This window comes from Oncorhynchus kisutch, linkage group LG18, assembly GCF_002021735.2.
Source record: "Oncorhynchus kisutch isolate 150728-3 linkage group LG18, Okis_V2, whole genome shotgun sequence".
Classification (NCBI taxonomy): Eukaryota; Metazoa; Chordata; class Actinopteri; order Salmoniformes; family Salmonidae; genus Oncorhynchus; species Oncorhynchus kisutch.
The window spans coordinates 1718014-1743915 of record NC_034191.2 but is presented as its reverse complement, the minus strand read 5'-3'; the positions used below and the strand labels follow the sequence as shown (position 1 = coordinate 1743915).

At 42.7% G+C, this 25902-nt stretch overlaps 1 protein-coding gene across 1 annotated transcript in view; it reads right to left on the bottom strand.

Annotated features, from left to right (window-relative positions):
* LOC109882569 (nectin-1-like) overlaps positions 1-25902 on the bottom strand; it is a 273874-nt gene that overhangs the window by 54280 nt on the left and 193692 nt on the right. Inside the window, exons 3-4 of the mRNA XM_031795369.1 lie at positions 21008-21307; positions 12058-12175 (exon numbers count right to left, since the gene is read on the bottom strand). Coding sequence (XP_031651229.1) covers positions 12058-12175; positions 21008-21307 — 418 coding nt within the window. The remainder of the gene's footprint in view (positions 1-12057; positions 12176-21007; positions 21308-25902) is intronic.

The window sequence follows — 25902 nt, the reverse complement described above, 5'->3', positions numbered from 1 at the left end:
ATCTGGCTGTCTGGCTGACTATCAGGCAGAACTATGGCTGTCTGGCTCGCTGTCTATCTGGCTGACTGGCTCACTCTCTGACTGCTTGGCTGACTAGATGTCTTACTGCCTGGCTGACTGTCTAACTGGCTGACTGGATGACTGCCTGGCTGATGTCTAACTGGCTGGCTGGATGACTGGCTGGATGACTGGTTGGCTGTCTAACTGGTTAACTGTCTGGCTGACTGGCTGAGGTCACCTTTGCCTAATTAATGTTGGACTACAGAACGATATAGTGTGATTTACATTTTTCTAGTGAATTTTCGACATCACTTCAATATGCTCTATACTGTTTATATCACAAATGGAAGCTAGGTTTGGCTCTTAGCCAATACATTATAGTTAATTTGTATTTCATTGACAGCCTTGCAGCATTCCTATTCAGCATTCATACACAGACTTTGAAATATCCACATATTATGATACCATGTTATTAATATATCATGTTATTATGATATGATGTTATTAATATATCATGTTATTATGATATGATGTTATTATATTATGTTATTATATGATGTTATTATGATATGATGTTATTAATATATTATGTTATTATATGATGTTATTATGATATGATGTTAATATATCATGTTATTATATGATGTTATTATGATATGATGTTAATATATCATGTTATTATATGATGTTATTAATATATTATATTATTATATGATGCTATTAATATATGATGTTATTATGATATGATGTTATTAATATATTATGTTATTATATGATGTTATTATGATATGATGTTAATATATCATGTTATTATATGATGTTATTATGATATGATGTTAATATATCATGTTATTATATGATGTTATTAATATATTATATTATTATATGATGTTATTAATATATTATGTTATTAATATATGATGTTATTATATGATGTTTTAATATACAATGTTATTATATGATGTTATTAATATACTATGTTATTATATGATGTTATTAATATATTATGTTATTATATGATGTTATTAATATATTATGTTATTATATGATGTTATTAATATATGATGTTATTATATGATGTTATTAATATATTATGTTATGATATGATGTTATTAATATACAATGGTATTATATGATGTTATTAATATATTATGTTATTATATGATGTTATTAATATATTATGTTATTATGATATGATGTTATTATATGGTGTTATTAATATATTATGTTATTATATGATGCTATTAATATATGATGTTATTGTGATATGATGTTATTAATATATTATGTTATTATGATATGATGTTATTAATATATTATGTTATTATATGATGTTATTAATATATTATGTTATTATATGGTGTTATTAATATATTATGTTATTATATGGTGTTATTAATATATTATGTTATTAATATATTATATGATGTTATTAATATATTATGTTATTATATGATGTTATTAATATATTATGTTATTATATGGTGTTATTAATATATCATGTTTTATATGATGTTATTATGATATGATGTTATTAATATACAATGTTATTATATGAGGTTGTTATGATACGATGTTATTAATATATCATGTTATTATAATACCATGTTATTAATATATCATGTTATTGATGTTAACATCAGAAGACTCCTCCCTAAGTTTGCTCTATTCACATCTTTAGCAAACTCCACCAACCCTGATGTCCCAGCCGTGTCTGAATCCTGGCTTAGGAAGGCCACCAACTATTCCCGGAATTTCCATCCCCAAATACAACATTTTCCATCAAGACAGAACTGCTAAAGGGGCGGAGTTGCAATCTACTGTAGAGACAGCCTGCAGAGTTTTGTCCTACTACCCAGGTCTGTACCAACACAGTTTGAGCTTCTACTTTTAAAAATCCATCTCTCCAGAAATAAGTCTCTCACTGTTGCAGATTGTTATAGACCCAACTCAGCCCCCAGCTGTGCCCTGGACACCATATGTGAATTGATTGCCCCTGATATATCTTCAGAGTTAGTACTGTTAGGTGACCTAAACTGGGATATGCTTAACACCCCGTCTGCCCTACAATCTAAGCTAGATGCCCTCAATCTCACACAAAATATCAAGGAACCTACCAGGTACAACCCTAAATCCGTAACCATGGGCACTCTCTTAGGTATAATCCTGACCAACTTGCTCTCTAAATACACTTCTGCCGTCTACAACCAGGACCTCAGCAATCACTGCCTCATTGCATGCGTCCGTTATGGGTCCGCGGTGAAACGACCACCCCTCATCACTGTCAAACGCTCCCTAAAACACTTCAGCGAGCAGGCCTTTCTAATCGACCTGGCTGGGGTATCCTGGAATGACATTGACCTCATCCCGTCAGTAGAGGATGCCTGGTCATTCTTCAAAAGTGCCTTCATCACCATCTTAAATAAGCATGCCCCTTTAAAAACATGTAGAACCAGGAACAGATATAGCCCTTGGTTCACTCCAGACCTGACTGCCCTTGACCAGCACAAAAAGTTCCTGTGGCACACTGCACTAGCTTCGAATAGCCCCCGTGACATGCAACTTTTCAGGGAAGTCAGGAACCAATACACACAGTCAGTTAGGAAAGCTAAGGCTAGCTTTTTCAAACAGAAATTTGCATCCTGCAGCACTAATTCCAAAAAGTTCTGGGACACTGTAAAGTCCATGGAGAATAAGAGCACCTCCTTCTGGGACACTGTAAAGTCCATGCAGAATAAGAGCACCTCTTCTCAGCTACCCACTGCACTGAGGATAGCAAACACTGTCACCACTGATACATCCACGATAATCTAGAATTTCAATGAGCATTACTCTACGGCTGGACACACTTTCCACCTGGCTACCCCAGCCCCAGCCCCAACCCCAGCCCCAGCCAACAGCTCTGCACCCCCCGCAGCAACTGGCCCAAGCCCCCCAGCTTCTCCTTCACCCAAATCCTAACAGCTGATGTCCTGAAAGAGCTGCAAAATCTGGATCCCTACTAAATCAGCTGGACTACACAATCTGGATACTCTCTTCCTACAATTATCCGCCGCCATTGTCGCAACCCCTATTACTCGTCTGTTCAACCTCTCTGTCGTATCGTCTGAGATCCCTAAAGATTGGAAAGCGGACGCGGCCACCCCCCTCTTCAAAGTGGGAGACACTCTAGACCCAAACTGTTACAGACCTATATCCATCCTACCCTGCCTTTCTAAAGTCTTTGAAAGCCAAGTGAACAAACAGATCACCGAACATTTCAAATCCCAACATAACTTCTCCTCTATGCAATCCGGTTTCCGAGCTGGTCACGGGTGCATCTCAGCCACTAAACACATCCTCTTCAACCGAATGCTGCCCGCACCCGCCTATCAGCCTAGCATCACTACTCTGGATGGTTCTGACTTAGAATATGTGGACATCTATAAATACCTAGGTGTCTGGTTAGACTGTAAACTCTCCTTCCAGACTCACATTAAGCATCTCTAATCCAAAATTAAATCTAGAATTGGCTTTCTATTTTGCAACAAAGCATCCTTCACTCATGCTGCCAAACATACCCTTGTAAAGCTGACTATCCTGCCGATCCTTGACTTCAGCGATGTCATTTACAAAATAGCCTCCAACAATCAACTCAACAAATTGGATGCAGTCTATCACAGTGGCATCCATTTTGTCACCAAAGGCAGCTTACTGGTCACCATAGCAACACCCACCCGTAGCACGTGCTCCAGTAGGTATATTTCACTGGTTATCCCCAAAGCTAACAACTTAGCCTACCTGGTTAAATCAAGATGAAATGAATAACATATGATGTTATTAATATATAACGTTATTATAATACAATGTTTTTGATATATGTTATTATATCATGCTATTACGATACCATGTTATTTATAAATATGATGTTATTATATCATGCTATTACGATACCATGTTATTTATAAATATGATGTTACTATATCATGCTATTACGATACCATGTTATTTATAAATGTGATGTTATTATATCATGCTATTACGATATCATGTTATTTATAAATATGATGTTATTATATCATGCTATTACGATACCATGTTATTTATAAATGTGATGTTATTATATCATGCTATTACGATACCATGTTATTTATAAATATGATGTTATTATATCATGCTATTACGATACCATGTTATTTATAAATATGATGTTATTATATCATGCTATTACGATACCATGTTATTTATAAATGTGATGTTATTATATCATGTTACTATCAAATTATGTTATTAATATATTAGGATATTATGCTGTTAATATATAATGGTATTATTGTATTATTATATTACACTATTATGTTATTATAATATATTATGGTATTATGTTATTAATAAATTATGTTATGCTATTATGTTATTATAATATATTATGGTATTATTGTATTATTATATTACCCTATTATTGTAACGGCGTTCTTCGTTTGTTGAAAGAGAGTCGGACCGAAATGCAGCGTAGTGGTTACTCATGATTTTAATGAAAAAAAATGACGATACATGAAATAACTTATGAATACGAAAAACAACAAACGGAACGTGAAACCTAATTACAGCCTATCTGGTGAAACTACACAGAGACAGGAACAATCACCCACGAAATACAAAGCGAAACTCAGGCTACCTAAATACGGTTCCCAATCAGAGACAACAAGAATCACCTGACTCTGATCGAGAACCGCCTCAGGCAGCCAAGCCTAACTAGACACACCCCTAATCATTAGCAATCCCAATCCTATAAAACCCCAATGCGAAACACAACACGTAAACCCATGTCCCACCCTGGCCTGACCAAAATATATAACGGAAACACAAAACACAATGACCAAGGCGTGACAATTATGTTATTAATAAATTATGTTATGCTATTATGTTATTTATACATGGTATTATTGTATTATTATATTACACTATTATGTTATTAATAAACTATGTTATGCTATTATGTTATTTATACATGGTATTATGAACTATGAACTACACTATTAATAACTATGATGTTATTATAATATATTATGATATTATGTAATCAATATATTATGTTATTAATATATCTTGGTATTAATGCATTGCTATTGTTATACGTTATTAATATAGTTTATATATATATATATATATATATAATGTTATTATGATAATATGTTATCAATATATTATAATGTATTATATTAATATATAAAATAATAATAATTAAAACATTGTTATTATGATATGGTATTCATATTTTATGTAATTAGGATACTATGTTATTAATATAGTATGACACTATATTCTCACTATATTGTTATAAATATACATGGTATTATGAACTATGAACTGCACTATTAATAACTATGATGTTATTATGATAGATTATGATATTATGTAATCAATATATTATGTTATTAATATATCTTGGTATTAATACATCGTTATCATGATATGTTATTAATATATTATGATATTATGTTATTAATATATATATATATATATATTTATATAGTAGGTTGTTATGATACTATGTCATGAATATATATAGTTTGTTATATGTTATGATATTATATTTTGTATATATTATGTTATTTACATATATACATATTATGATATGGTATTAACACAGTGATACAACACCTGGGTTGATAAACTACAGTGATACAACACCTGGGTTGATAAACTACAGTGATACAACACCTGGGTTGATAAACTACAGTGATACAACACCTGGGTTGATAAACTACAGTGATACAACACCTGGGTTGATAAACTACAGTGTTACAACACCTGGGTTGATAAACTACAGTGCTACAACACCTGGGTTGATAAACTACAGTGTTACAACACCTGGGTTGATAAACTACAGTGATACAACACCTGGGTTGATAAACTACAGTGATACAACACCTGGGTTGATAAACTACAGTGTTACAACACCTGGGTTGATAAACTACAGTGTTACAACACCTGGGTTGATAAACTACAGTGATACAACACCTGGGTTGATAAACTACAGTGATACAACACCTGGGTTGATGAACTACAGTGATACAACACCTGGGTTGATGAACTACAGTGATACAACACCTGGGTTGATAAACTACAGTGATACAACACCTGGGTTGATAAACTACAGTGATACAACACCTGGGTTGATAAACTACAGTGTTACAACACCTGGGTTGATAAACTACAGTGTTACAACACCTGGGTTGATAAACTACAGTGATACAACACCTGGGTTGATAAACTACAGTGATACAACACCTGGGTTGATAAACTACAGTGTTACAACACCTGGGTTGATAAACTACAGTGATACAACACCTGGGTTGATAAACTACAGTGATACAACACCTGGGTTGATAAACTACAGGATCGAAAGTAGAGCAGGGAAAGACTGATGAATCAGTGTGTGTGTGTGTGTGTGTGTGCGTGTGTGTGTGTTTGTGTGTGTGAGAGAGAGAGAGCAAGACAGCGTGTGTGTGTGTGTGTGAGAGAGAGTGTGTGTGTGTGAGAGAGAGAGCATGTCTGTGTGTGTGTGTTTGTGTGTGAGTGAGAGAGTGTGCGTGTGTGTGTGTGCGTGCGTGTGTGAGAGAGATCGTGTGTTTGTGTGAGTGTGAGTGAGAGATTGTGTGTGTGTGTGCGTGCGTGTGCGTGTGTGTGTGTGTGTGTGTGTGAGAGAGAGAAAGAGAGAGCGTGTGTGTTCCGCCCCAGCCCAGGGGGAAACTTCACAACACATTTAGAGTATTGTTAAACCGAAGCAATGTCCCCTCCTATCTGTCACCCAGCATGCCCCCTTGTCTATACATCTCTCAGTCACTCTCGCTCTCTCTCTCTCTCTCTGTCTCCGTGTCTCTCTCTCTCTCTGTCTCCCTCTCACTCTCTGTCTCAGTCTCTCTCTCTCAGTTTCAGTCTCTCTCGCTCTGTCCCTCTCGATCTGTCTCTCTCTGTCTCAGTTTCAGTCTCTCTCTCTCTTTCTCTCTCTCTTTCTCTCTCTGTCTCTCTCTCTCTTTCTCTCTCTCAGTCTCCCTCTCTCTCTCAGTCTCTCTCTCTCTTTCTCTCTCCCAGTCTCTCTCTCTTTCTCTCTATAAGTCTCTGTCTCTCTCAGTCTCTTTCTCTCTCTCTTTCTCTCTCTGTCTCTCTCTCTCAGTCTCTCTCTCCCTTTCTCTCTCAGTCTCTCTGTCTCTCTCTCTCTCTCAGTCTCTCTCTCCCTCTCTATGTGTGAAATAAACAATAACAATGAACAGTAAACATTACACTCACAACTGTTCCAAAATAATACATATCTTTCAAATGTCAAATCACGTCTTTATTCAGTGTTGTAACGATGTGCAAATAGTTAAAGTGCAAAAGGGGAAAAAAATATACATAAATATTGGTTGAATTCACAATGGTGTTTGTTCTTCACTGGTTGACCTTTTCTTGTAGCAACAGGTCACAAATCTTGCTGCTGTGATGGCACACTGTGGTATTTCACCCAGTACATATGGGAGTTTATCAAAATCAGGTTTATCAAAATCAGTAGATATGGGAGTTTATCAAAATCAGCTTTATCAAAATCAGTAGATATGGGAGTTTATCAAAATCAGGTTTATCAAAATCAGATTACACAGACTTTGTGGGTCTGTGTAATCTGAGGGAAATATGTGTCTCTAATATGGTCATACATTTGGCAGGAGGTTAGGAAGTGCAGCTCAGTTTCCACCTCATTTTGTGGGCAGTGTGCACATAGCCTGTCTTCTCTTGAGAGCCATGTCTGCCTACGACGGCCTTTCTCAATAGCAAGGCTATGCTCACTGAGTCTGTACATAGTCAAAGCTTTCCTTACGTTTGGGTCAGTCACACTGGTCAGGTATTCTGCCGCTGTGTACTCTCTGTGTAGGGTCAAATAGCATTCTAGTTTGCTCTGCTTTTTTGTTAATTCTTTCCAATGCGTCAAGTAATTATCTTTTTGTTTTCTCGTGATTTGGTTGGGTCTAATTGTGTTTCTGTCCTGGGGATCTGTGGGGTCTGTTTGTGGTTGTGAACAGAGCCCCAGGACCAGCTTGCTTAGGGGACTATTCTCCAGGTTCATCTCTCTGTAGGTGATGGCTTTGTTATGTTAGGTTTGGGAATCACTTCCTTTTAGGTGATTGTAGAATTTAACAGGCACTTTTCTGGATTTTGATAATTATTGGGTATCGGCCTAATTATGCTCTGCCTGCATTATTTGGTGTTTTACGTTGTACACTGAGGATATTTTTGCAGAATTCTGCATGCAGTCTCAATTTGGTGTTTGTCCCATTTGATTAATTATCGGTTGGTGAGCGGACCCCAGACATCACAACCACGAAGGGCAATGGGTTTTATAACTGATTCAAGTATTTGTAGCCAGATCCTAATTGGGATGTCAAAATGTATGTTCCTTTTGATGGCATAGAAGGCCCTTCTTGCCTTGTCTCTCAGATAGTTCACAACTTTGTGGAAGTTACCTGTGGTGCTGGTGTTTAGATGTTATTTGTATTTGTTATCCTGGCAACTGGACATTTTTTGTAAGACAATTATTTTTGTCAAAATATTGTCTGTGAGTATAACAGAACTGATATTACAGGCGAAAGCCTAAGAAAAATCCAATCAGGAAGTGACTCATGTTTTGAAACCGTTGTGTTCCTATGCACCCCTATTGGCCACTGAATGGGCTATCAACCAGATTCCTTTTTCTACGTATTCTCTAAGGTGTCTACAGCATTGTGACGTAGTTTCACGCCTTTATGTTGAAGAATGAGCGTAAATGACTACATTGTGTAAGTGGCCAGCTGATGGCTCTCAGAGTGATTCTTGCGTAAAAGACAGAGGTAGTCATTTTTCCTCTCGCTCCTACTGAAAAGCCAATTGTCCCGGTTGATATATTATTGAATAGATATTTGAAAAACACCTTGAGGATTGAATATAAAAAACGTTTGCCATGTTTCTGTCGATATTATGGATATAATGTGTAATTTTTTCGGCGTTGTCGTGTACGCTATTTCCGGTGGATTTCTCATCATAACGTGACAAACAAACGGAGGTATTTTGGGTATAAAAATAATCTTTATGGAACAAAAGGAACATTTGCTGTCTAACTGGGAGTATCGTCAGTGAAAACATCCGAAGATCATCAAAGGGAAACTTTAATTTGATTGCTTTTCTGATTTCCGTGACCAAGCTTCCTGCTTGTGTGAAAACCTCGTGAAGACTTACAGAAAACGTTTGACCTCTGTCATTGCCAACAAAGGGTATATAACAAATAACAAAGTATTGAGATAAACTTTTGTTATTGACCAAATACTTATTTTCTACCATAATTTGCAAATAAATTCATAAAAAATCATACAATGTCATTTTCTGGATTTCTTTTTCTCATTTAGTCTGTCATAGTTTAAGTGTACCTATAATGAAAATTACAGGCCTCTCTCATATTTTTAAGTGGGAGAACTTGCACAATTGGTGGCTGACTAAATACTTTTTTGCCCCACTTTTTCCCTCACTGTAGATAGATTCTAAAAAAATATGTATTTACCCCCTTTACCATGAAGCCCTAAATAAGATCTGGTGTAACCAATTACTACCTTCAGAAGTCACATAATTAGTTAAATAAAGTCCACCCGTGTGCAATCTAAGCTTCACATGATCTAAGTATATATACACCTGTTCTGAAAGGCCCTAGAGTCTGCAACACCACCAAGCAAGCGGCACTATGAACAGCAAGGAGCTCTCCAAACAGGTCAGGTCCAAAGTTGTGGAGAAGTACAGATCAGGGTTGGGTTCTAAAAAATTATCAGAAACTTTGAACATCCCATGGAGCAAATTAAATCCATTATTAAAAAATGGAAAGAATATGGCACCACAACAAACCTGCCAAGAGAGGGCCGCCCACCAAAACTCACAGACCAGGAAAGGAGGGAATTAATCAGAGAGGCAACAAAGAGACCAAAGATAACTCTGAAGGAGCTGCAAAGCTCCACAGCGGAGATTGGAGTGTCTGTCCATAGGACCACTTTAAGCCGTACACTCCACAGAGTTGGGCTTTACGGAAGAGTGGCCAGAAATAAATAAGCAAGCATGTTTGGTGTTCGCCTAAAGGCATTTGGGAGACTCCCCAAACACAAGGAAGAAGGTACTCTGGTCAGATGAGACCTAAATTGAGCTTTTTGTCTATAAAGTTAAATTCTATGTCTGGGGCAAACCCAACACCTCTTATCACCCGAGAACTCCATCCATCATTTTTGTCATTGGCAGGGAAACTGGTCAGAACTGTTGGAATGATAGACGGTGCTAAATACAGGGAAATTCTTGAGGGAAACTGTTTCAGTCTTCCAGAGATTTGAGACTGGGACAGAGGTTCACCTTCCAGCAGGACAATGACCCTAAACATACTGCTAAAGCAACAAGAGGACACCTTTAAGAGGAAACCTTTAAATGTCTTGGAATGGCCTAGTCAAAGCCCAGACCTCAATCCAATTGAGAATCTGTGGTATAACTTAAAGATTGCTGTACACCAGCGGAACCCATCTTACTTGAAGGAGCTGGAGCAGTTTTGCCTTGAAGAATGGGAAAAGATCCCAGTGGCTAGATGTGCCAAGCTTACAGAGACAAACCCCAAGAGACTTGCAGCTGTAATTGCTGCAAAAGGTGGCTCTACAAAGTATTGACTTTGGGGGGTGAATAGTTATACACACTCAAGTTTTCTGTTTTTTTCCTTATTTCTTGTTTGTTTCACAATAAAAAATATGTTGCATTTTCAAAGTGGTAGCTATGTTGTGTAAATCAAATGATACAAATCCCCCCAAAAACATCTATTTTAATTCCAGGTTGTAGGGCAACAAAATTGGAAAAATGCCAAGGGGGGTGAATACCTTCGCAAGCCACTGTAGATAGTATAGATAGTGTAGATAGATACTGAAGATAGATAGATTTTGCCTAGGCTTCCATCTCACTCCTTACCATCATCAATACACTGGTGTGTAAAGCAACTGAAACACATGAATGAAAGGTTGATGAAGACAGAGAAAGAGGAAGTAGAGTTATGTTGATAGATTTCCAGCATTGCTTTATGCTTTTGAAACCCAGATTGGAAACGTAAATAAATAAAAAAGGTTACCAAACCATAATGACACAAGTATTTATCATAAATTCCCAACTTTGTGTCAGCTCCATTGCAGCAGTAAATTGAATTGAGTATTTAACAGGATTCTGGAGAATGTGTGTTAGCTACACATCCACTTGATGTTATGGGCTTTATAAATACATTTGATTGATTGATTGATTGATTGAACCGAGGCACAAATAGTTAATTTAATTAACCAGGTCAGTTGACTGAGAACATATTCTACATATGGGGCGGCAGGGTAGCCTAGTGGTTAGAGCGTTGGACTAGTAACCGGAAGGTTGTGAGTTCAAACCCCCGAGCTGACAAGGTACAAAATCTGTCGTTCTGCCCCTGAACAGGCAGTTAACCCACTGTTCCCAGGCCGTCATTGAAAATAAGAATGTGTTCTTAACTGACTTGCCTAGTTAAATAAAGGTAAAATTAAAATAAACATATATATAACATCCCATCTGAAAGACAGCACTTTACACAGGGCAATGTCCCCAATCACTGCCCTGGGGTATTTTTTTTAGACCAGAGGAAAGAGTGCCTCCTACTGGCCCTCCAACACCACTTCCAGCAGCATCTGGTCTCCCATCCAGGGACTGACCAGGACCAACCCTGCTCATCTTCAGAAGCAAGCTAGCAGTGGACACAGGGTGGTATGCAGGGTGGTATGCTGCTGGCAAATATTAGCTAAGAATGAGCCCCAAATAGCACCCTATTCCCTGAATAGTGTTGACCAGAGCAGGGGATTGAGCACAGGGGACATTTTGGACACACCCTAAGACAATATGAATCCTCTTCTCCTTCTGTTTGAGCCTCCGTGCTGTTAATTGTGGAGAAGATACTTCTTCTTCTACCGCTTTCAAATAGACAACTTGAACATGAACATAGACAGTAAAAAGAAGCTTCATCCCTGTGTGGAGTTTTAGACTTACAGTTTCCACTGGTAGACGGTGACAGGGGGGTTAGCGTCAGTGTTGCAGGTGAGGCTGACGTCCTGACGGTTCAGGTACCAGTTACCATCAAAACCCTCGATCTTCACCTCCGGTTCATCTGTCAGGAGGAGAGAGATGGTGTCAGTACAGTCTTGTCAGATTGGCCATATAGGGTCGACCTGAATGTTACTGTGCTAGCCCACAATATTTTGTCACATTCCTTCTCCTAAATGGTTCAAGCGACTATGTAACCATGCCAAAACAGTTCAACTTCGTTAGGGTCAGCTCTGTTTGGCTCAGTACTGTGACAAGTCCTTATGTCTTTTATTCACGCCATTCACTGTGACTGTCCAGGTACTCGACCCTCTAGAGATCATCACACTACACCACCCTCTAGAGATCATCACACCACCCTCTAGAGATCGTCACACTACACCACCCTCTAGAGGTCACCACACCACCCTCTAGAGATCATCACACTACACCAACCTCTAGAGGTCATCACACCACCCTCTAGAGATCATCACACCACCCTCTAGAGATCATCACACCACCCTCTAGAGATCATCACACCACCCTCTAGAGATCATCACACTACACCACCCTCTAGAGATCATCACACTACACCACCCTCTAGAGATCATCACACCACCCTCTAGAGATCATCACACTACACCACCCTCTAGAGATCATCACACTACACCACCCTCTAGAGATCATCACACCACCCTCTAGAGATCATCACACCACCCTCTAGAGATCATCACACCACCCTCTAGAGATCATCACACTACACCACCCTCTAGAGATCACCACCCGGTCCTATACATCACCCTCTAGAGATCACCACCAGGCCCTATACATCACCCTCTAGAGATCACCACACCACCCTCTAGAGATCACCACCAGGCCCTACACATCACCCTCTAGAGATCACCACCAGGCCCTATACACCACCCTCTAGAGATCACCACCAGGCCCTATACATCACCCTCTAGAGATCACCACACCACCCTCTAGAGATCACCACCAGGCCCTATACATCACCCTCTAGAGATCACCACCAGGCCCTATACATCACCCTCTAGAGATCACCACCAGGCCCTATACATAACCCCCTCTAGAGATCACCACACCACCCTCTAGAGATCACCACCAGGCCCTATACATCACCCTCTAGAGATCACCACCAGGCCCTATACATAACCCCCTCTAGAGATCACCACACCACCCTCTAGAGATCACCACCAGGCCCTACACATCACCCTCTAGAGATCACCACCAGGCCCTATACACCACCCTCTAGAGATCACCACCAGGCCCTATACATCACCCTCTAGAGATCACCACACCACCCTCTAGAGATCACCACCAGGCCCTATACATCACCCTCTAGAGATCACCACCAGGCCCTATACATCACCCTCTAGAGATCACCACCAGGCCCTATACATAACCCCCTCTAGAGATCACCACACCACCCTCTAGAGATCACCACCAGGCCCTATACATCACCCTCTAGAGATCACCACCAGGCCCTATACATCACCCTCTAGAGATCATCACCAGACCCTATACATCACCCTCTAGAGATCACCACCAGGCCCTATACATCACCATCTAGAGATCACCACCAGGCCCTATACATCACCCTCTAGAGATCACCACCAGGCCCTATACATCACCCTCTAGAGATCACCACACCACCCTCTAGAGATCACCACCAGGTCCTATACATCACCCTCTAGAGATCACCACCAGGCCCTATACATCACCCTCTAGAGATCACCACCAGGCCCTATACATCACCCTCTAGAGATCACCACACCACCCTCTAGAGATCACCACCAGGCCCTATACATCACCCTCTAGAGATCACCACCAGGCCCTATACATCACCCTCTAGAGATCACCACACCACCCTCTAGAGATCACCACCAGGCCCTATACATCACCCTCTAGAGATCACCACCAGGCCCTATACATCACCCTCTAGAGATCACCACCAGGCCCTATACATCACCCTCTAGAGATCACCACCAGGCCCTATACATCACCCTCTAGAGATCACCACCAGGCCCTATACATCACCCTCTAGAGATCACCACCAGGCCCTATACATCACCCTCTAGAGATCACCACACCACCCTCTAGAGATCACCACCAGGCCCTATACATCACCCTCTAGAGATCACCACCAGGCCCTATACATCACCCTCTAGAGATCACCACCAGGCCCTATACATCACCCTCTAGAGATCACCACCAGGCCCTATACATCACCCTCTAGAGATCACCACCAGGCCCTATACATCACCCTCTAGAGATCACCACCAGGCCCTATACATCACCCTCTAGAGATCACCACCAGGCCCTATACATCACCCTCTAGAGATCACCACCAGGCCCTATACATCACCCTCTAGAGATCACCACCAGGCCCTATACATCACCCTCTAGAGATCACCACCAGGCCCTATACATCACCCTCTAGAGATCACCACCAGGCCCTATACATCACCCTCTAGAGATCACCACCAGGCCCTATACATCACCCTCTAGAGATCACCACCAGGCCCTATACATCACCCTCTAGAGATCACCACCAGGTCCTATACATCACCCTCTAGAGATCACCACCAGGCCCTATACATAACCCCCTCTAGAGATCACCACCAGGCCCTATACATCACCCTCTAGAGATCACCACCAGGCCCTATACACCACCCTCTAGAGATCACCACCAGGCCCTATACACCACCCTCTAGAGATCACCACCAGGCCCTATACATCACCCTCTGGAGATCACCACCAGGTCCTATACATCACCCTCTAGAGATCACCACTAGGCCCTATACATCACCCTCTAGAGATCACCACCAGGTCCTATACATCACCCTCTAGAGATCACCACCAGGCCCTATACATCACCCTCTAGAGATCACCACCAGGCCCTATACACCACCCTCTAGAGATCACCACCAGGCCCTATACATCACCCTCTAGAGATCACCACCAGGCCCTATACATCACCCTCTAGAGATCACCACCAGGCCCTATACATCACCCTCTAGAGATCACCACCAGGCCCTATACACCACCCTCTAGAGATCACCACACCACCCTCTAGAGATCACCACCAGGCCCTATACATCACCCTCTAGAGATCACCACCAGGCCCTATACACCACCCTCTAGAGATCACCACACCACCCTCTAGAGATCACCACCAGGCCCTATACATCACCCTCTAGAGATCACCACCAGGTCCTATACATCACCCTCTAGAGATCACCACCAGGCCCTATTCATCACCCTCTAGAGATCACCACATCACCCTCTAGAGATCACCACCAGGCCCTATACATCACCCTCTAGAGATCACCACCAGGCCCTATACACCACCCTCTAGAGATCACCACCAGGTCCTATACATCACCCTCTAGAGATCACCACCAGGCCCTATACATCACCCTCTAGAGATCACCACCAGGCCCTATACATCACCCTCTAGAGATCACCACCAGGTCCTATACATCACCCCCTAGAGATCACCACCAGGCCCTATACATCACCCTCTAGAGATCACCACCAGGCCCTATACACCACCCTCTAGAGATCACCACCAGGTCCTATACATCACCCTCTAGAGATCACCACCAGGCCCTATACATCACCCTCTAGAGATCACCACCAGGTCCTATACATCACCCTCTAGAGATCACCACCAGGCCCTATACATCACCCTCTAGAGATCACCACCAGGTCCTATACATCACCCTCTAGAGATCACCACCAGGCCCTATACATCACCCTCTAGAGATCACCACACCACCCTCTAGAGATCACCACACCACCAGGTCCTATACATCACCCTCTAGAGATCACCACCAGGCCCTATACATCACCCTCTAGAGATCACCACACCACCCTCTAGAGATCACCACACCACCCTCTAGAGATCACCACCAGGCCCTATACATCACCCTCTAGAGATTACCACCAGGCCCTATACATCACCCTCTAGAGATCACCACCAGGTCCTATACATCACCCTCTAGAGATCACCACACCACCCTCTAGAGATCACCACCAGGTCCTATACATCACCCTCTAGAGATCACCACCAGACCCTATACATCACCCTCTAGAGATCACCACACCACCCTCTAGAGATCACCACACCACCCTCTAGAGATCACCACCAGGCCCTATACATCACCCTCTAGAGATCACCACCAGGCCCTATACATCACCCTCTAGAGATCACCACACCACCCTCTAGATATCACCACACCACCCTCTAGAGATCACCACCAGGCCCTATACATCACCCTCTAGAGATCACCACCAGGCCCTATACATCACCCTCTAGAGATCACCACCAGGCCCTATACATCACCCTCTAGAGATCACCACCAGGCCCTATACATCACCCTCTAGAGATCACCACCAGGTCCTATACATCACCCTCTAGAGATCACCACCAGGTCCTATACATCACCCTCTAGAGATCACCACCAGGTCCTATACATCACCCTCTAGAGATCACCACCAGGTCCTATACATCACCCTCTAGAGATCACCACCAGGCCCTATACATCACCCTCTAGAGATCACCACCAGGTCCTATACATCACCCTCTAGAGATCACCACCAGGCCCTATACATCACCCTCTAGAGATCACCACCAGGTCCTATACATCACCCTCTAGAGATCACCACCAGGCCCTATACACCACCCTCTAGAGATCACCACCAGGCCCTATACACCACCCTCTAGAGATCACCACACCACCCTCTAGAGATCACCACCAGGTCCTATACACCACCCTCTAGAGATCACCACCAGGTCCTATACATCACCCTCTAGAGATCACCACACCACCCTCTAGAGATCACCACCAGGTCCTATACACCACCCTCTAGAGATCACCACCAGGTCCTATACACCACCCTCTAGAGATCACCACCAGGTCCTATACATCACCCTCTAGAGATCACCACACCACCCTCTAGAGATCACCACACCACCCTCTAGAGATCACCACACCACCCTCTAGAGATCACCACCAGGTCCTATACACCACCCTCTAGAGATCACCACCAGGCCCTATACACCACCCTCTAGAGATCAACACACCACCCTCTAGAGATCACCACCAGGTCCTATACACCACCCTCTAGAGATCACCACCAGGTCCTATACACCACCCTCTAGAGATCACCACACCACCCTCTAGAGATCACCACACCACCCTCTAGAGATCACCACACCACCCTCTAGAGATCACCACACCACCCTCTAGAGATCACCACACCACCCTCTAGAGATCACCACACCACCCTCTAGAGATCACCACACCACCCTCTAGAGATCACCACACCACCCTCTAGAGATCACCACACCACCCTCTAGAGATCACCACACCACCCTCTAGAGATCACCACACCACCCTCTAGAGATCACCACACCACCCTCTAGAGATCACCACACCACCCTCTAGAGATCACCACACCACCCTCTAGAGATCACCACACCACCCTCTAGAGATCACCACCAGGTCCTATAAAATCAGTTTTATTTTTTGCCTGATTCCATTTAGTTATTTCCGTTTTCTCCTTGTTATTTTTCTAGGTTTCCGTTTTTCAAATTTTATTTAGGTGTCACTCTCAAAATCACACCTTTTAATAGAAAAACAACAACATTGTAAGTTCTAAGTCCCCCAAAATGCTTAAACCACATCCTGAGACCACTTTTGAAAAATCTGATCAATTTATATTTTTGGGTGAAGCTGCACTTTAATGAACACCTAACAAGAGGCTGTTGTTTAGCAGTGTTTAAGTAATAGTAGAGTTTGCAAAACAAATACCCACTGGATTTATGAAAATAATCATTATATCAGCTACTTTGTAGTTAACATTTAACAGAGAAGTCTTTCCGTCTGTCAGAAGATGGTTGTTATCAGCACATCGCTAACGGCTACACAAAATCAAGGAAAGTGCCAGAAAACATTTGGCTCGTCGTGGATTGACTCATCGTTACCACCTATATTACGTGGGACGTGCAAATTCACGCTCTTTTTCCGTCCTCCTTGTAAAGACATTTGACTGCAACCAACCACATTGCACACAAATTGTACAGGGAGGAGGGACAGACTGCGTTTCCCTGTGATCCCTGGCTGTGTGACTGACAGGCACCTATCCTAAGAATAGATTGCTAGAAGATGCATATGGTTCATTCTAGCGGGAGACGGACTAGTGGACTGAAACGGTTGAATAAAACGTTGCCTGGCTAATAGGATGTGGAAAAAGTAGCCAGCTGAAAATGAATCGGTAGCCGGATGATTAGCTGACGGTCCGGGCTAACGGAAAACACTGACTGTGTTATGACAGGACAACGGTGAATGATGTTCTACATCACTATGCTAGTATACCACATGCAAACCAGAACAGAGCATTACAGAGCAGAAGAGAGCAGGACAGAAGAGAACAGAATAGAGCAGAGCAGAATATAGCAGAACAGAACAGAATAGAACAGAACAGAGCAGAGCAGAATAGAGCAGAACAGAATAGAGCAGAACAGAACAGAACAGAATATAACAGACAGAACAGAACAGAGCAGAGAAGAGCAGAACAGATCAGAACAGAGCAGAATGGAGCAGAACAGACAGAACAGAGTAGAACAGAGCAGAACAGACAGAACAGAATAGAACAGACAGAACAGATCCGAGCAGAACAGAGAAGAGCAGAACAGATCAGAACAGAGCAGAATGGAGCAGAACAGACAGAACAGAGTAGAACAGAGCAGAACAGACAGAACAGAGTAGAACAGATCAGAACAGACAGAACAGAGTAGAGCAGAACAGAGCAGAACAGATCAGAACAGAGCAGAATGGAGCAAAACAGACAGAACAGAGTAGAACAGAGTAGAACAGACAGAACAGAGTAGAACAGAGCAGAACAGACAGAACAGAGTAGAGCAGAACAGAGTAGAACAGATCCGAGCAGAACAGAGAAGAGCAGAACAGATCAGAACAGAGCAGAACAGATCAGAACAGAGCAGAATGGAGCAGAACAGACAGAACAGAGTAGAACAGACAGAACAGAGTAGAACATAGCAGAACAGACAGAACAGAGTAGAGCAGAACAGAGTAGAACAGATCCGAGCAGAACAGAGAAGAGCAGAACAGATCAGAACAGAGCAGAATGGAGCAGAACAGACAGAACAGAGTAGAACAGAGCAGAACAGACAGAACAGAGTAGAGCAGAACAGAGTAGAACAGATCCGAGCAGAACAGAGAAGAGCAGAACAGAGCAGAACAGAGCAGAATGGAGCAGAACAGACAGAACAGAGCAGAATGGAGCAGAACAGACAGAACAGAGTAGAACAGAGCAGAACAGACAGAACAGAGTAGAGCAGAACAGAACAGATCAGAACAGAGCAGAATGGAGCAGAACAGACAGAACAGAGTAGAACAGAGTAGAACAGACAGAACAGAGTAGAACAGAGCAGAACAGACAGAACAGAGTAGAGCAGAACAGAGTAGAACAGATCCGAGCAGAACAGAGAAGAGCAGAACAGATCAGAACAGAGCAGAATGGAGCAGAACAGACAGAACAGAGTAGAACAGAGCAGAACAGACAGAACAGAGTAGAACAGAGCAGAACAGACAGAACAGAGTAGAATAGAGCACAACAGAGCAGAACAGAGCAGAATAGACAGAACAGACAGAACAGAGCAGAATAGACAGAACAGAGCAGAACAGAGCAGAATAGACAGAACAGAGCAGAATAGACAGAACAGAGCAGTGAATGGTACTAATATTAACTAATGATATGCTTCCTGAATGACACCCTATTCCCTATTTAGTCCACTACTTTTGACCAGACCAGTTGTGCACTAAATAGGGAATAGGGTGCTGTTTCAGATGCCCCAGTAATTTCAAGTGTGATCGGGGATTTCTACTGGAGAAGTAGTTTTATCTTCAAACTGAACTGTCTTTGACACATTTTGGACTCTGATAGTCTTTCACGTTAAGCTTCTATTTACACTGTGTTTCTCTTAGTAAAGTGTGTTGATTTGTTGATGTGCTGTGAGTGCATATAAAATCAACTCTCCCTTGGGAAACAGGTATTCTAACCTCATTGGGACTACATGGTAAATATAGAGGTATTCTAACCTCATTGGGACTACATGGTAAATATAGAGATATTCCAACCTCATTGGGACTACATGGTTAAATAAACAGGTATTCTAACCTCATTGGGACTACATGGTTAAATATAGAGATATTCCAACCTCATTGGGACTACATGGTTAAATAAACAGGTATTCTAACCTCATTGGGACTACATGGTAAATATAGAGATATTCCAACCTCATTGGGACTACATGGTTAAATAAACAGGTATTCTAACCTCATTGGGGCTACATGGTAAATATAGAGGTATTCTAACCTCAATGGGACTACATGGTAAATATAGAGATATTCCAACCTCATTGGGACTACATGGTTAAATAAACAGGTATCCTAACCTCATTGGGACTACATGGTTAAATATAGAGGTATTCTAACCTCATTGGGACTACATGGTTAAATAAACAGGTATTCTAACCTCAATGGGACTACATGGTTAAATAAACAGGTATTCTAACCTCAATGGGACTACATGGTTAAATAAACAGGTATTCTAACCTCAATGGGACTACATGGTTAAATATAGAGGTATTCTAACCTCAATGGGACAACATGGTAAATATAGAGGTATTCTAAACTCATTGGGACTACATGGTAAATATAGAGGTATTCTAAACTCATTGGGACTACATGGTTAAATAAACAGGTATTCTAACCTCAATGGGACGACATGTCCCAAAATATCCCTCTGGGACAAAACCTTTTTCATTAATTGAATGATTGACATGAAAATAACGACGATAACTCACACTGCACGTTGAGCACGACACTGTCTGTAATCCTCTCGTTGCGGTAGGTTACGATGCAGGTGAGTTTCTGTTTGTGTGTCTCTCTGCTCGGCACGACCACATAGTTACTGCGGACGGTCACCGTGCCGTTGCTGTTCTGCGTCTCCTGGAACGTGGCCTCACCCTTCAGCCTCGTGTCCCACTTGATCACACTCTGAGGCTTCCCATTGGCCGAGAGGCATGTCGCCACAGTCATCTTACGCTTCTGGGGGCGGGCCACGATGGTAGGCGTGGTCAAGGTCATTCGGGTCAGAGGTCGCGCTGGAAGGAAGAGAGAGAATAAATGGATTATCAACATCTCAATGCCAATGCCTTTCATTAAAACATTATACATTTACCTGTGAAGTAATTATTCTTTCAAGATAATTCCCTTTTAGGTGTTTAAGGATTTATATTTCAATTCAACGGTAATCTTCAGATTGACTGATAATCTCTCTATTTAATTATTTCTACTTCAATTCAACGGTAATCTTCAGATTGACTGATAATCTCTCTATTTAATTTTTCTACTTCAATTCAACGGTAATCTTCAGATTGACTGATAATCTCTCTATTTAATTATTTCTACTTCACTTCAACGTTAATCTTCAGATTGATTGATACATTTATATTTGAAGTTAATGAATCTGAGGTGGAGGGAGGAAAGGTCTTGTGGTGATTTGAATCAAGAAAGGAACCGGTTTTCCCCTGTCCCTGACGTGCTGAAAGGAACCGGTTTTCCCCCGTCCCTGATGTGCTGAAAGGAACCGTTTTTTCCCTGTCCCTGACGTGCTGAAAGGAACCGGTTTTCCTCTGTCCCTGACGTGCTGAAAGGAATCGGTTTTCCTCTGTCCCTGACGTGCTGAAAGGAACCGGTTTTCCTCTGTCCCTGACGTGCTGAAAGGAACCGGTTTTCCTCTGTCCCTGACGTGCTGAAAGGAACCGGTTTTCCTCTGTCCCTGAAGTGCTGAAAGGAACCGGTTTCCCCCTGTCCCTGACGTGCTGAAAGGAACCGGTTTTCCTCTGTCCCTGACGTGCTGAAAGGAACCGGTTTTCCTCTGTCCCTGACGTGCTGAAAGGAACCGGTTTTCCTCTGTCCCTGATGTGCTGAAAGGAACCGGTTTCCCCCCTGTCCCTGACGTGCTCAAAGTCAAACCCAGTTATCAGGAATCTTCAACAGATGCAGAAGTCTCTTGCATTTCCAAAGGCACAAAGTGTTCCAATTGAAATCCTTTGAGGGCTGCCAATTAGCAATTTACTGTTGTTACATCAAAAAGGAGGTTCAGGTAAACAAGAGAGAATGCTCAATCAAACTGCAGGTCTAGATCAGATATGAATAGATAGTTATGATATGAATAGCAGCGTTGTGCAGAGCTGCAGATAGCTATGATATGAAGGGGCCTCTTTGAACACTGTCAGTCGGTTATTGTCACGTAGGTTTCCTGGCATTCACTGACTGTCAGCTGACAAAACACACAGCACACACACTCTCCTCAGGCACCCAACACAACCCAACGAGGACCCAACAAGGGCCCTGTGGTCCCTTGTCAAAAGTAGTGCACTATATTATACTATATATAGGGAATATGTTTCCATTTTGTAAATAGACAAGATGGGGGCTTGGAGATGACAAGGCTGATGGAGCTACAGGGACTGGTCACTACTTAAGACAAGGCTGACAGAGCTACAGGGACTGTAGAGTCTCTATCTCTCTCTCTCTCTCTCTCTCTGTAGAGTCTGTCTCTCTCTCTCTCTCTCTCTGTAGAGTCTGTCTCTCTCTCTCTCTCTCTCTGTAGTCTCTGTCCCTCTCTCCCTCTGTAGAGTCTCTCTCTCTCTCTGTCTGTAGTATCTCTCTCTGTAGAGTCTCTCTCTCTCTCTCTCTCTCTCTCTGTCTGTAGTATCTCTCTCTGTAGAGTCACTCTCTCTCTGTAGTCTCTCTCTCTGTAGTCTCTCTCTCTCTGTAGTCTCTCTATCTCTGTCTGTAGTCTCTCTCTCTCTCTCTCTGTAGTCTCTCTCCCTCTCTCTCTCTGTAGTCTCTATCTCTGTAGTCTCTCTCTCTCTGTAGTCTCTCTGTCTCTGTAGTCTCTCTCCCTCTCTCTCACTGTAGTCTCTATCTCTGTAGTCTCTCTGTCTCTGTAGTCTCTCTCCTGCTCTCTCTCTGTAGTCTCTCTGTCTCTGTAGTCTCTCTGTCTCTGTAGTCTCTCTCTCTCTGTAGTCTCTCTGTCTCTGTAGTCTCTCTCCCTCTCTCTCTCTGTAGTCTCTCTCTCTCTGTAGTCTCTCTGTCTCTGTAGTCTCTCTCTCTGTAGTCTCTCTCTCTCTGTAGTCTCTCTATCTCTGTCTGTAGTCTCTCTCTCTCTCTCTGTAGTCTCTCTCCCTCTCTCTCTCTGTAGTCTCTATCTCTGTAGTCTCTCTCTCTGTAGAGTCTCCCTCTCTCTCTCTGTAGTCTCTCTCTCTGTAGTCTCTCTCTCTGTAGGGTCTCCCTCTCTCTCTCTGTAGTCTCTCTCTCTGTAGAGTCTCCCTCTCTCTCTCTCTGTAGAGTCTCCCTCTCTCTCTCTGTAGTCTCTATCCCTCTGTAGTCTCTCCCTCTGTAGTCTCTCTCTCTCTATGTCTGTAGTCTTTCTCTCTGTAGTCTCTCTCTATCTCTGTCTGTAGTCTCTCTCTATCTCTGTCTGTAGTCTCTCTCCCTCTCTCTCTGTGTAGTCTCTATCCCTCTGTAGTCTCTCTCTCTGTAGTCTCTCTCTCTCTATGTAGAGTCTCCCTCTCTCTCTCTGTAGTCTCTATCCCTCTGTAGTCTCTCCCTCTGTAGTCTCTCTCTCTCTATGTCTGTAGTCTTTCTCTCTGTAGTCTCTCTCTATCTCTGTCTGTAGTCTCTCTCTATCTCTGTCTGTAGTCTCTCTCCCTCTCTCTCTCTGTAGTCTCTATCCCTCTGTAGTCTCTCTCTCTGTAGTCTCTCTCTCTCTATGTAGAGTCTCCCTCTCTCTCTCTGTAGTCTCTATCCCTCTGTAGTCTCTCCCTCTGTAGTCTCTCTCTCTCTATGTCTGTAGTCTTTCTCTCTGTAGTCTCTCTCTATCTCTGTCTGTAGTCTCTCTCTATCTCTGTCTGTAGTCTCTCTCCCTCTCTCTCTCTGTAGTCTCTATCCCTCTGTAGTCTCTCTCTCTGTAGTCTCTCTCCCTCTCTCTCTCTGTAGTCTCTATCCCTATGTAGTCTCTCTCTCTCTAGTCTCTCTCCCTCTCTCTCTCTGTAGTCTCTATCCCTCTGTAGTCTCTCTCTCTGTAGTCTCTCTCTCTCTCTGTAGTCTCTATCCCTCTGTAGTCTCTATCCCTATGTAGTCTCTCTCCCTCTCTCTCTCTGTAGTCTCTATCCCTCTGTAGTCTCTCTCTCTGTAGTCTCTCTCCCTCTCTCTCTCTGTAGTCTCTATCCCTCTGTAGTCTCTCCCTCTGTAGTCTCTCTCTCTGTAGTCTCTCTCCCTCTCTCTCTCTGTAGTCTCTATCCCTCTGTAGTCTCTCTCTCTGTAGTCTCTCTCTCTCTCTGTAGTCTCTCTCTCTCTCTGTAGTCTCTATCCCTCTGTAGTCTCTATCCCTATGTAGTCTCTCTCCCTCTCTCTCTCTGTAGTCTCTATCCCTCTGTAGTCTCTCTCTCTGTAGTCTCTCTCCCTCTCTCTCTCTGTAGTCTCTATCCCTCTGTAGTCTCTCCCTCTGTAGTCTCTCTCTCTGTAGTCTCTCTCCCTCTCTCTCTCTGTAGTCTCTATCCCTCTGTAGTCTCTCTCTCTGTAGTCTCTCTCTCTCTCTGTAGTCTCTATCCCTCTGTAGTCTCTCTCTCTGTAGTCTCTATCTCTCTATGTAGAGTCTCCCTCTCTCTTTCTGTAGTCTCTATCCCTCTGTAGTCTCTATCCCTCTGTAGTCTCTCTCCCTCTGTAGTCTCTCTCTCTGTAGTCTCTCTATCTCTCTATGTAGAGTCTCCCTCTCTCTCTCTGTAGTCTCTCTCTCTGTAGTCTCTATCCCTCTGTAGTCTCTCTCCCTCTGTAGTCTCTCTCTCTGTAGTCTCTCTATCTCTCTATGTAGAGTCTCCCTCTCTCTCTCTGTAGTCTCTCTCTCTGTAGTCTCTATCCCTCTGTAGTCTCTCTCCCTCTGTAGTCTCTCTCTCTCTAGTCTCTATCTCTCTATGTAGAGTCTCCCTCTCTCTCTCTGTAGTCTCTATCCCTCTGTAGTCTCTCTCTCTGTAGTCTCTCCCTCTGTAGTCTCTCTCTCTCTAGTCTCTCTCCCTCTCTCTCTCTGTAGTCTCTCTCCCTCTCTCTCTCTGTAGTCTCTATCCCTCTGTAGTCTCTATCCCTCTGTAGTCTCTCTCTCTGTAGTCTCTATCCCTCTGTAGTCTCTCTCTCTGTAGTCTCTCTCCCTCTCTCTCTCTGTAGTCTCTCTCCCTCTCTCTCTCTGTAGTCTCTCTCCCTCTCTGTAGTCTCTCTCCCTCTCTCTCTGTAGTCTCTCTCCCTCTCTCTCTCTGTAGTCTCTATCCCTCTGTAGTCTCTCTCTCTGTAGTCTCTCTCCCTCTCTCTCTCTGTAGTCTCTCTCCCTCTCTCTCTCTGTAGTCTCTCTCCCTCTCTCTCTCTGTAGTCTCTATCCCTCTGTAGTCTCTCTCTCTGTAGTCTCTCTCCCTCTCTCTCTCTGTAGTCTCTCTCCCCTCTCTCTCTCTGTAGTCTCTATCCCTCTGTAGTCTCTCTCTCTGTAGTCTCTCTCCCTCTCTCTCTCTGTAGTCTCTATCCCTCTGTAGTCTCTCTCTCTCTCTAGTCTCTCTCTCTCTATGTAGAGTCTCCCTCTCTCTCTCTGTAGTCTCTATCCCTCTGTAGTCTCTCTCTCTCTCTGTAGTCTCTCTCCCTCTCTCTC